General features: G+C 31.0%; 1 protein-coding gene across 6 annotated transcripts in view; it reads left to right on the forward strand.

The window, feature by feature from the left end:
• Window positions 1–14,067, forward strand: part of ERBB4 (erb-b2 receptor tyrosine kinase 4) — a 944,884-nt gene that overhangs the window by 603,918 nt on the left and 326,899 nt on the right. For all 6 annotated transcript variants that reach the window (XM_036236254.1, XM_036236256.1, XM_036236258.1 and 3 more), the window contains exon 4: window positions 10,729–10,863. In XM_036236254.1, the coding sequence (XP_036092147.1) occupies window positions 10,729–10,863 (135 nt within the window). The remainder of the gene's footprint in view (window positions 1–10,728; window positions 10,864–14,067) is intronic.

Below are 14,067 nucleotides of genomic sequence, written 5' to 3' on the forward strand. Positions count from 1 at the left end.
AAATAGCTGCCAGTTTTTGAGCACCTATAATGGACCAGGTATTTTATATACATGATTCTAATTTTTGCTGTAACCTCACAAAGTAAATATTATTATTCCTGTTTTATAGATAATAGAGAAGAAATGTAAACTAACTTGCTTGAAATCACACAGGTAAAAATAGCTAAGATGTTCTTAAAATATGAACTAATCTATAAACAAATTGTGGCATATTCATATAATAGAATAATATGCAATAAAAATGAACAAATTTCTAATACAGGCAACAGCAAAAATCTTAAAATATTATTTTGAGCAAAAACAAGAGAAAAGGATACATACTATATGATTTCATTTATATAAACTTAATACACAGGCAAAACTACTCTGTGGTGACAGAACTCAGAATAGTGGCTTGGTGTGGGGCTTGATTGGGAAGGAACAAGGAAAATTTTCTGGAATGAAAGAAATATTCTGTGTTTATCTAGGGTGGTGGCTACATGGAGACAGGTGCACAAACTCAATATGCATGTGTAGGTAAAAAGCATAACGTTTAAGTATAAATTTACTGTATGTAATGTATTCTAAATTAAAACTATGCAAACCTAACTCAAATCTGCATCCTCTTTCTTTTTGCCATGATATTTCAGATTTTGAAACCAGTGTTTTATAGAATGATGACAACTGCTATTTAATCATTCTGTTCTAATTTTCTCTAGATTAATACTTTATTTAAAATATCTAATTTTGGCCTATTTGTGTTGTTTAGAAGTGCTCTGGTACCAGCTCTTTTATATTTTTATTTTATTTTTAAATTTCTTACTTAGTAAAATGTTGTTTTATTTATTATTTTTAACATTAATGTGATAAGCATTTGACTGGAGATACTAGGCCCCCAAACCATATGTTTGTTATTTTTAATATTCTTATATAACTTTTAAAAATTATTGATGTTTGAAATTGTAATCATTTTACAAGATTAAATTATTCTTCTTTCTCTTGTTTTATCTTTTATTTGCAAGTCTTAGCTTGCCAGCAAGAAACATACACAGCAATATTATTTATTATTACTGTCATCAGGAAAAATAGTACTTTCCTGAAATACTCTAAAAAAGTAGTGAAGAAATCACACATTATAAGAAGAGTTAATAAAACTATACAAACTAATATCGTAGGTGAGATATTTGAAAGTGACCTTGTAGTATATCCAGGGCTTATTGTATTAAAGCCTGTAAATAAAAGAGACAAATCATTTCTGGGGACTAATATGACTTTCCCCTTTATTGATAATGAAAACATTAAACTCTACTGATTTGTTCTACTGAAGCAATTACATTTTCTGGAAACTTGGAGCAGTTATTTAAGAGGATTGTTTTCTGTAATGAGGGCTTTATGGTGGATAAGAGAATAAAAATATTTGATCTTTATTTAAAGGGGTATTCTATTTTAATAGCAAAAAGATATTGAATTTTTCTCTGTATATACCGTTAATTATTTCCATCTGTCTTATTAGAGACATATTGACTTAATATGAATTTTTCATCTATCTTTCAGAATGTATACTTTGCTCCTTATTTTTATAATTATTGATTTAGTCTTAATATATTTTAACATATTTTAAATTGCCATTTTCAAAATGTCGAGTCACAATCCCCCACAAAAAAATAAATAAAAAGTTTGGAGTGTAACATCTGGTACATTAATTTATTTGTTTACCAATAACCTGAAATAGAGATTAAGTTTTCTACAGTGCTTTGTGTTCCACACATAGAGAGACCTTTTCTCAAGTAAATAGAAACAAAACTCTTGCCCTTGAAAAATAACACTTTGAATATTGTATTTAACAGACTCAACTTTATTAATCAATGGAGAGATACAAATTAAAATGATAACTATTCACACCGACCAGAATAACTACAATTAAATAGGGGATAAAAAAAAAAAAAAACAGGGTTGACAAGGCAAAGTAAGTAGATTTCTCATATATTATTAATGGGAACGTAAATTGGTGACAGCACTTTGAGAACTGACTGTCATTATGGCCCGGCAATTCCACATCTAGATATGTGTGCAACATAAATGTATGCATAAAGTCATCAACAGGCATATTCTTGGATGTTCTTTGCAGCACTGTTGGTCATAGCACAAATGTGAAAAGTACTCCCACATGCCCATCAGTGTAGAATGGGGGGAAAAAAACAACAAGAATACCATACAGCGATGAAAATGAACAATATGGATGAATTTCACAAGCATAGTGTTGAGCAACAGAGAGCCAATGACAAAGAATGCATATGGCATTATTCCATGCATGTAAAATACAAAAAAAGGTAAAAGTGATCTTGTCCAAAGTCATGATAAAGGTTCCGAAAGGCAGTGATGTGAGGAAGAAAGTGTGATGAACGCTTCTCTGACGTTGGGATGTTCTATTTCTTGATTGGGGTGCTAGTTACATAACTGTGTTTAGTTTGTAAAAATATATATTGCATGTGGTGTATGCACATCTATGTATGTATATTACACTTAAAAAGTTTGAAAAAAGGTTTATATTTGTTCAAGTCACAAGATTTATGTCTTGTAAATATCCAGAAGGTGCAAGATTACTTATGAGTTAAAGAGACAGCTTGTTGTGTCCCAACATTTATTATTCCTGTTAACTTTTAAATGACACATAAAGTTCAGATGCTCATATGACCACCCAGAACAGAGACTGTGATTCTCTACTCTCTGTGTGTTTAGCTGTGGCTCCATGAATGTATTTAGACCAACAAGAGAGCAGCATAAAATTGTCACACGACTGTTATCAGGGACTTTTATTAAAAGACTACATATTCACACTTTCTGTTCTTCATATTTTTCTCTACCTTTTGCATGGATGTTACTGGATGGAAACTCCTCTTGTATTGAAGATGGTGGATCCCTATGATGAAATGGGATTTGGGCCCCTAATGACGACTATGTTTTTTCCATAATAGCTTTGAATCATCAAGCCAGGTGCTTATATGAAATAAAAATAAAACTCTATCATCTATGAACTGCAATCTCATCTAGTACTAAGTAACACAAAATTAAAATATAGAACAGACATTTCTCTTGTTCATCCCAATTAATAAACAACTTAAGTAACTATTAAGCATAAAGTATAATATAATCAACAACTGTGTGACAAATACTCTAAGTACAATATTTCCAGTATAGTGCCGAAAAACTGAGTCTCATAAAAGTATACAAGGTCACACATCTAGCAAGTGGAAAGCTAGATTTGAAGTTATTTTTACCCAGTTAACTAGATTCAGTATTATTGCCTTCACATTCAAAGCCCTGATAGTGGAAGATCTATGTATCTATCCACTCACCTACCTATGATATATCTATCTACCTACCTACAGTATAGAATATAACAACATGCAAGATGGATTTCTGGAGAGGTCAAATTAGAAGCAAAAAGTTGCATCTGGTATGAAATCGTGAAACCTAAATTAAGGAATAGCGGTAGATATAAAAAGAATTAATACATTAAAATAGACATTATGAGGAATTTTATTTAGGGTATTATGACTGATTAGATATAGAGATGAGGGAATTAATGATAAATCTAAAGTTTTGAGTATACAGTTTACCCTTGAAGAACATGAAAGTTAAGGGTGTCTACGCTCCCCAGGCAGACTCCCCCAAAACTTTACGAATAGCCTACTGTTGACCCAAAGCCTTACTGATAAAATAAACAGTTGATTAACAAATATTTTCTATGTTATATGTATTATATTATATACTGTATTCTTACAATAAAGTAAGCTAGAGAATGAAAATGACATTAAAAAAGTATAAGGTAAAGAAAATACATTTACAGTATTTATTGAAAAAAAAAATCTGTGTAAGTATACTCACACAGTTCAAACTCATGTTGCTTAAGGGTCAATTATTTTTATTTTATAGAATGCTATCCTCATATTAACAGAAATAAGAAAGTGCAAGGGAGTACAATTTTAAATTATTAGAATACAAATATTAAACATGTTGGCACACATAGAATTATAAATGAGTATAGAGAACAATTTGAGAAAGAAATCCTGTATTTATCATTTGGATAGTTAAAAGGCAAAATTTATTTTTGAAGTTTTTTAGAGATTATCAATGAGCTTAAATGGATTACTACATCCCTAATGGATAGGAATAATTAATGTATTAAGGTCACACTAATTTTATTCAATATTTTATGTGGTTTATAATGTAAATATTATGTACTGCATAAGGAGAAGACAGTGCTAACATTATTCTATCAATTAAGCAACTAAAAACATTTACAAATGCCAGTCATGTTCTGATCATGTTGTTATAATAATCACCAAAAACATTGAATTTCTGTTATGTGCTTGACCATTTCTATGGCACTAGGGCCACAGAAAGATGTATGTCATGGCTCTTATCCTCTAGAGACCTACAATATGATGGGGGCGGGGTGGACAAGAACACAAAAGAATAATGAAGGTAAGACAGCATTTGTTCTGTGATATGAGTAGCTCAGATAATGTGTCCTAAAAGTCAGTTAACCTCTCAAAACTAGATGGTTGTAGTAGACTTCTCAGAGGAGCTTGGACTCAAGCTGAAACATAATGAAAGCTAAGAATCGTAGTGGACCCTGAAGTGTGTGAGAGTCACTTGGAACATTATGGAGAACGTCACTGAGCTCCACTTAGTTGATATCAATATATTTTTGCTATTATTTTCTATCTCAAATTGATTTACAGCCAATGAATCTAATAATTTTTTCCTGAAACTGCCTTGTTCTGATCGAAGAACCATCCACTGTTACTTCTTAACGTTTGGTATCTGCATCCATGAGCTTTTGACTCTGATCATCGAGCTGAAATACAGGTTACATCAGTCATTTACATTATCACCATCTCTCCACTCCCGATACAAATGTGACATTTCAATTTTGCACACTTCAGCTCTCCTTAAATCATCTGTATAAAAACTTCAAAGCTTGATTGATGATGAATGAGCCATTGTCTCCTCAAGCACCCGGTTCTCATTAGCCTTTAGAGTCTCAGCTTATTAATAATGAACCTTGAGTCCTGACCCAGTGGGGTAGCAGCAATTCATTGTGCTCCCAGCTGAAAGGTCTGGGTTTGGGGAAGATACAGGAATCTCTGGACTGAGTCTATTCCAGAGATGATGTATTAAGTATCATAAGTGGACGATGTGAGCTTTATTGCTTTTGTATCACTATCTGCCAACAGGCTTGTGTGGCTTAAGGTGCTGACAGTGAGAAGGATACATTGCTTTATGTCTGAGAAAATCTAGTAACTGCTTCCTGCAGCTTTGTCTTGAAAATGGGCATTTGCCACTTTGGATTTTGACTTCTCGATTGTGACCTTTGGCTTGGATAGGCAATGTAAATCTGAAATATGCACTACTGAGACATCCCCACTGCAATTAGACAAGTATGATATTTCTAATCTTTATTTTTATTATTACTATAATTCTAAGGTTAACCTAGAGCTTCACCCAGGAAAAACAAGACATTTGGATATACATTCAGGAATTGAGTTTAAGTTTTTTATTCTTGCCTATTAGATCTTTCTTATATTATCACAATTGGTAGCTTTGTGAGTAGAAATAAAATGTTTACTATCAATACCAATCATATAGCCCAAAGTGGATTATGACTAACTTCATTTAGAATTATAATCTTTATTTTGTAAAAAGAGAAAGACGTTGTCTTATAATGAAATGCCTACCAATTTTGCATGGGGGTCAGAGGAATTTTGTCGACTTCTAAAACCTAGTAAGGAGGTCTTATTAATCAGCAAGGATGCTACATCACAATTAGGCTATTTCATACAGGGCAGGGAAAAAGCCATGATTCAGTATTTCATCACATTTTCTTTTGAGAGAATATGTTTGCAAAATGTCAACAATTCTTTTAATGGTCACTCATCCCCAAATTCACTATATTAACTTGAATTTGAAAAGAAATAAAGAATACAAAAAAACTTATTTAAATAACACCAGCATTTCCTTCTTCATTAGATGAAAGCAAATGGGATCTAGGGAAGCAGTGGTCAAATGGACACTCTCTGTGGACTGGAAGGCTGAGACACAGATACTTCAGGTCTTCTTTAACACGTATTGGAACTTTACACCTTTCTAACAGATAATTTAAGGAATGACATGAGGTAGACTTATGATTCAATATAAAAACATGCTCTTAAACTTCTGTGTAGCATATGCTAGATAATTTGCACAGGTTTGAGGGAATTGGGTATGTCTGGGGTAGCTCGAAATAATTATTATTCACGTGATAAATAATCAAATTTGGTGCACAAAATAGGTTCATGGATACCAATGAACATGTATAAAGGTGCCCTGTAAATATCAAACACACCACCTGAAGTAATTTTGTGCATTATCAACTAAAAGCATTTTATAATTTATCTTTCGGCTTATAAAAACTCTAATCTCAAAATTAGATATATGTTTTTAATTTTTTTACTCAAAATATTATATATTTGTTACTCTACTCAAAACATATTTTTTATGCTCAATATACTAGATTTTCTTTCATGAAGAAAATATTTATTGTGTATCCAGCTTGTGCTTTGTATAGTGATAGAAATTGGAGATACAGTTTTGAACAAAACAGACTTGAAACATAGAACCAGTTAAGATGAGCTATAGAGTGTTTATGGAAAAATATAACTTTCATTCTTACTTTCATTTCATCAGTATATAATTTAAAGTTAGGATCTATAACAGAAATTAACTGATCAATGTTGGTGGCAAAATCCACGGTACTTTTTTTTTCAGCCCAATTTAACAAATATCATTGAGTAACTTTTATTCCAGGTTGATGCTATAGATGCAGCACTGAAAAATATCCTTTGCCTTCACTGAATTTAATCTAATATTTTAGTTACAAATTGTGTGCTATATTTGTTAAATTCAACATATTTCAGAGTAGTGTAGTTTGCAGTTTACTTTAAATACAAAAAGATTCATAATATTTTTACTTGACTTGCATACATTAATCTCGTAGGAAATCATTGAGACACAAACTTATTTAAGTGTTTACTAGAATTTTTCAGAAATGAAATGTTCTTTTTTTTTTTTTTTTTCATTTAACCATGACATTTATTAAGAAGACACAGTACTGTTTTTATGAATTTGCTGGAAATATTTTTATATACTGTGGTAAGAAAATTCATAGCAGTTTATATCTACCAATTGTTCTAATGACTAAGAATCTATTTGTCTCTCTTAATTTACTCTGATGTATTTTCTACAGTGGAAGTAAAATATAATGGAATAAGATTACTTTGAGTTTATTTACTTATTCAACATTTTTTGAGTCTTTTCACTTGTCTAGGTTGGATGCATCTTTGTTTGAATATCAAAAATGTACTTCATTTGTTTATCCTGATTAGGATTATAAATTGTTTTTATCATGGTTTTAAAATTTAATTATTAATCACTTTATTTCATGCTAACGGGAGGGAAACTCTTGGTGTAACACAGATGGTACCTTCCAATAAATCTTTAATAATACTTACGGAAAGCTCTGCTATTCTTGCACTAGCAAAAATAGATCTAAAGTATAGCCAGACATTTTTGTGTTATCTTCTTGGATAAATATCTTTCCAAACTGTTCTCTTTTCCTAATCCTTGTTCCTCTTTCTAATCGAAACTCTATAGTCAGTCAGTCAAGGCAGAAACATTAGGTATCCCTTTTATCCAGTAAATAATCTCTAACAACTTTCTCATAGGGTCAATATCTTTCCTTAGATTTTCTTACTTCAGAATTAAATCTAACTGAATATTTCCCTACAAAGGCTTATTAAATTAACATTTAAAAACCATATAAAATTATAAAACCAATGTAAACTATTCAAATAAATAAATGCAATTGTAACATTACATCCTGACATATATTTACATAATCAAGTTGATCAAAGGAAAATGTAAAATAAAGTGTACATCGAAATTCTCCTATAAAGTAAATAAAACACACATTTCCTAATTGTGGGGTTTGACATTTTGCAACAGAATAAGATCTAAGCCAAACAAAGAAATAAAAGATTTTTCAGAGAAGATACACACATACATAAATAAACTATCCATCATGAAATACTAAAAATTTATAAATCCTTCTGACCCAAAGTGCTAGCAGATGCTGGGTTTTGAATTTAGGATGATAAAAGTTTATCCAGATTGATCATGATTATCGTCTTAATTTGAAATTTTAACATGTAAGATTATATTAGAATTATTATTGCCTCCTTTCTCAATCCTTTTCAAAGTATAAACCAAGTTCTTGAACAGAATATTTCTAAGAAACAAATGTAAACACTGGTAGTAGATTAATATTGTTTGAGAGGGGGATTTGATGAGATTATTATTCAGTATAATATCATCTGATTCTATTTGAATATTTCTAGATAAGAAGTTAGAGATGGATACTGTGTTTCTTCAGTATAAACTATTTGAATTAAAATGTGACTCTTGAAAAATATAGACTCTTTCTATAATGTTTGAGCTATTATCTTTTCTCTTCATGTTTTTTTCCCCCCCTTAAGTGGAACTTTTCTAAAGGTAGACTGAAAAATAACCTTTATTTCCAGGATTGCAGTCAAAATCTTTCTTTGTCACCTAACAAAGAATATTCCTATAGTAGAAGAGCATCACCTAATGTCTCATGAGAAAGCTATTAGTATGAGATTGTCACATTTCTTAGATAAAAACTTAATGCCAAATATTAATGTAGAAATTCATTTTCACAATCTTTCTTATGTCTTACATCTCTCTTCTGCTTTGACGAAGGTTGTACGTTTAGGTTATAAAAAATAATGAACTGGATTTTAAAAGTAAAAAGGAGATCTAATTTCTTTTGGTTTCTTTTCTTTTTCTTTTCTCACCTGACAAAATGAAAACAATAGTCAGTGAAAGGGTTGATGATGAAAATACGAGTGATTTTAAATGTGGAGAGCCATATGATGTCAAAATAAATCTGGAGGATTTTATGCATGCAACACAGTAGGGCAATTTAGGTGCATCCGCCAATTTCGCTTCCACAAATACCTCTTTTATGGTGATACATGTCCTTTCCATTTTTTTTATTTCCTTCTTTTGTTTAAGGTGACTCTTCAAAGTTTAGCTTGGGATACTGCACAGCAGAGATGTTTTTCTTAAGGCTACCATGGCAGACAGTTGCTTGCCTTACCAATATTTCCGTTCCTCTTTTTTTTCACTAACACCAGAGCCTCTGTGGAATTTGTTCACATAGTAATATGTATACCTAAATACTTGCTTCCTCAACCTCTCTTGCAGTAAGAATGGTCATGGAATATTGTTCTAGCCAGTGAAATCCAGACATAGTCCCTAAGGAGAGTGTTTCTTCCCAAGTAGATAGTTGGAGCTTCACTAGAAGGAAATCTCTTGCTTGCTCTTGTTTCTTCACATGCCTCAAATTCAGAAAAGCGCTTTGGATGCAGCAGCCATCTTGAGCCAGAAGAGAATAAAGCCATCACACAAAGCAGGTTGTCGAACCTGTGCAGTAGCTAAACTAATATCCACAACTGCTTCCTGTAGGTTTATTATAGTGTGAGAAAAATTACCTGCTATTCATTTAAACTCTATTAATTGGTTTTTTGTTACTTGTAACTGAAAGCTTTATAGGCTGATATAAGATTTCTATTGCTGTCTTTCTTTTTTTCTTTTTTTTTTTTTTTTACACAAGAAGGGAAAATGTGGTATATAGTGGGCAGAAAGATTCGATTCGATGTATATTTCAAACCAATTTCTTCAAACAATAAGAATGATATTTTTAGAGGAAATACCTACTTTATTTCTGGATAACTTAAAGCCACCTGAAAGAGAATAGATATCTGCAAACATCTATTGTTCAGGGAGATGTTACCGAATTAAGGCCAATGTTGTGAAATGGATAAAGAAGTAAAAATTGGCATTAATGCATTTTATCCTATGGTTATGCCATTGTTCCAGTTAACCATAGAGGTTTTTTTTAAAATTATATTTTGTGTTTAGTTGTTCTTAAAGAATAATTAGCAATTCTATTTATTCTGTTTGAAACAAAGAACATGCTTGTGATTTAAGCACTGATTTTCCTTCCATTTTATGCTAGTTACTACCTACTGACTCCAGTCAATGTCACATTGACTGAATCAATTTTTCTTAAGGGAAATTTGATAACTCATATTAAAAGTTTTAAAAATATCCATGTTCTATGACCTTATAATATCATTTGTTGAAATTCATTTTAAAGAACTAATTCATGATAAATAAGTTAAAGAACCAACAAGAGGGGATTGGTCAAATAAATTTTTGTTTTATTTATACTCTGCATAGCGTATTCTCACTAGAAATATTATAGAATAGTATTTAATTACCTCTACTCACTATTTAATATTAAAACTAGCAGATTAAAAAAATATTATGTGGACTATTATTTTAACTTCATATAGGAAAAAACAGAGGTTGATAGTGTCTATACCAAAATGTTAAGAATGTTTCCTGAATGTTTGGATTATGAGTGGTTGTTTTTCTTTATATTTTTTAATCTTTCGAACTTTTTGCCTCGATTTGTATGAATCAGTAAAAGATATTGTAAAATATATCTTGGCTATTAACAAAGTAGAAGTAACGTTAACGTTGAAAATAGTTTGAGTAAAAATCATTTTTATTGATTACTTTTTCATCACCAAAATCTGTTTGTTTGTTTTAATACAGAAATCCTCAATGGTGGAGTCTATGTAGACCAGAACAAATTTCTTTGTTATGCAGACACAATTCATTGGCAAGATATTGTTCGGAATCCATGGCCTTCCAACTTGACTCTGGTGTCAACAAACGGTAGCTCAGGCTGTGAGTAGCACTGCTTTTTTAATGTCTCAAGGTATTCCGCTTTTGTGAAAATGAATGAATGGCTTTTGTTTATCATCCCATTCATAATATTTTACATTTTGATCACATCCACTGAAATGTTCAGTTATATACAACAGTCTTTTACTTCTAAATAACTTTTTTTTTTTTAAATGATACTTTCCCTTTACAAATGATCATTTTCTTAATATGGCCCCTTTTGGTAAATCTAAATTGCTTAACCATATTTCTAACAGTTAATTATGTGTCCCATCATCCATAAACTTAAGGCCAGTATCTGACTATCGCTTCAACTCTTTGTGACCCACACACCACTGAGAAAAAGGTAGAACAAAAATGTACCTTCCTATTCATTGTAATTTTTTAAAAGTAAAAACTATTGAACATTTTAGAATACCTAACCCTTCATTTGCCTCTGAAAACCTTCTTGATAATTCTTTATGACCATCCCAAATACTATAAATAGATTGGAGAAAGATAGATTTTATATGGAAGAAATCTATGTTATATTCTGGTTTTAATCAGCCTAATAAGCTACTCAGTTTTCCATTGTTAGAATATATTGTTTCTATCACGAAGGATTTATCAAATTCAAAGTGTTTAATGTGTTTAAATGATACACAAGTATTTGAATTATCATTAAAAGCTCTAAAAATTATTCTTCCAGGAATCTGTTTTATTTTCATAAAGCAAGCTATGCTTTCTCCATATTTATTATTACTGGCATTTGTATGAAAATAGAATTTGTATCATGCTAACCTGGGTTTTATATTTCTCATATATTTTTATATATTTCCCACCTGAAATCATAACTCTCTTCACACAGTTCAATAATTATTTGAAATTGTGCCAATTGTGTTATAATGCTTTTGTAGGAAATCAAACTCCAAGGGACAATTATTAAGTTTCATGATGGTCCTAAGAATATACTAGGGAAATATAAATATGATTCAAACTGACAGCTGTGTTTTCGGTGAATGGCTAAAACTTTTTTTTCAAGTAGAGTAACATAATTTTCTTGTCACCTTTGAGCAGAAATTTGTATGAGATTTTACCTTTACAGTGTTCAAGTTGCCTACCTTGTAAAATCAGATGTGAAAAAAAAAAAATTGAATCTGTTCACAAGGCAAATGATGTGCTTCAGAAAAGGCTTCCATTTTCAGTAGGCTGACTGTGGTACAGTATGTGGGGGAAAATGCATCATGGTTTGATGAGAGGAACAGTCCTCTGACTCTCAGTTTTTCGAGTGGCTAGCCTATAACACATGGATGAGATCAAGCAACAACAATAAAGCCCAAGAGAGAAGCCAAAGGGAAGTATGTCCACCAGCCTCAAAGGATGTGAAAGAGGAGCAGCACTTTCACAAATGACATCTGTTTGGGGGGGAAATTTTGATAATTGTGCTTATAATTAGGCAACTGTAGCTGCATTTGTCTCTGCATGCAAATAATTGCAGGCACAGAAGTTATAAATGCAAAGTAGAGTCATAACGACTGGTCCTTTACAAATTAAACACCAATTGCTTATCAAAGTTTTATTCTTTATATTAGCTTTATTTGCTGATGCATTATATATACTGCATGACACTCTAGTTGATAATAATGAATTGCCTAGTCTTTGAATATTGGTTTCCAATGGTTTTAGCCTTTAGTTTCATATACTTTCTCCCTTTGGGTGATCACAGTAATTCTCATGGTTTAAATGTAACTTCTGCACTAATGGTTTCTGGAACTACACACTAACAACCACTCAGTCACCCAATTTAAAAATTTAGTGGTCATCATTAACTTCACCTTCTCCTTAGTTCTTAGCATTTATTTAATCATTAAATAATCTGAATTTACCTGTTTCTTGATTTTACATATTTCTTCTTTCCATTGCTCTTCATCTGTTGCCTGAGTAACTTACTCTCTAAATTTTTAATATTTTTTTGAGCCCACAGTCCCTTGTGGCATCTGGCAAAACTCATAGTCACCTTCTCATAATATTTTTAAATGAATAAATCAGCATAAAATAAAAATTTTATATTATAAATGCATAAAAATCAATAAATTCATGAACTAAATTATAAAGGATGACAAGAAAATTATATTGAAATACATTTACCATCATATTAAAAAATAAATGTGTAATATGATAATATACATCTTTAGAATAAAAAGTTCTAACATTAGATTAATATGTAATGTGGCTTTGAAGCAATAATAAGCATAAATATTATTTTAAAAAGGAGAGTCACTTTAACAAATGCTTTCAGGGTAAGTGGATATCCACAAGATTGATGTTAGATTTTATCTTCACTATATATTAAAATTAATTCAAAATAGATTAAATATCTAAACATAAGATCTCAAACTATAACACTCCTAGAAGAAAACATTGAGGAAATGCTTTATGACATTGAATTTGGCAGTGATTCTTGGAAATGACAACAAAAGCACCGGAAACATAAGCAAAAATATAAAAATGGGGCTACATCAAACTTAAAAACCTCTGTGCATCAAAGGACACAATTAGAATGAAAAGACAACTTACAGGATGGAAGAAAATATTTATAAATCATATATCTAATAAGGGGTTAATAACCAGAGTAAATAAATAACTCCAACGACGCAACAACAACAAAAATAACCTCATTTGGAAATTGACGAAGGTCTTAAATAGACATTTCTCTGAAGATGATAGATAAATGACCAATATGCATATGAAAAGATGTTGGACATCACTAAGTATTAGAGAAATGCAAATAAAAACCATGAAATATCACCTCACACCTATTAGAATGACTACTATCGCAATAATAGAAAATAACAAATGTATATATAAATGAAATATTATTCAGCCTTAAAAAGGAAGGAAATTATGAAATTAGATCTCACTGAGACACTGTAAAGAATGGACCTCAGATGCTCCAGGTCCTACGGTCTTTTCTTTAGCTTACACCAGATGTACCACTCGTTCTCAAATTGTTTTCTAAAACCAAAAACCAGTTAATGATAGAAGTGGAACTGCGCAGGAATTGGCAAATTCATAAAAGAACATTATGTTCACAAACATAATTATTTGTTTAAACCAAATGTTATTTCAATAACTCTTACACATCTTAATAGTTGTTTACTCCTAACTAATATTGCATATTAAGCCCCATATAGATAATTTTCTTGAACCGGAAAATAATTGTCACAT

The sequence above is a fragment of the Rousettus aegyptiacus genome, unplaced genomic scaffold (genome assembly GCF_014176215.1).
Source record: "Rousettus aegyptiacus isolate mRouAeg1 unplaced genomic scaffold, mRouAeg1.p scaffold_m13_p_2, whole genome shotgun sequence".
Classification (NCBI taxonomy): domain Eukaryota; kingdom Metazoa; phylum Chordata; class Mammalia; order Chiroptera; family Pteropodidae; genus Rousettus; species Rousettus aegyptiacus.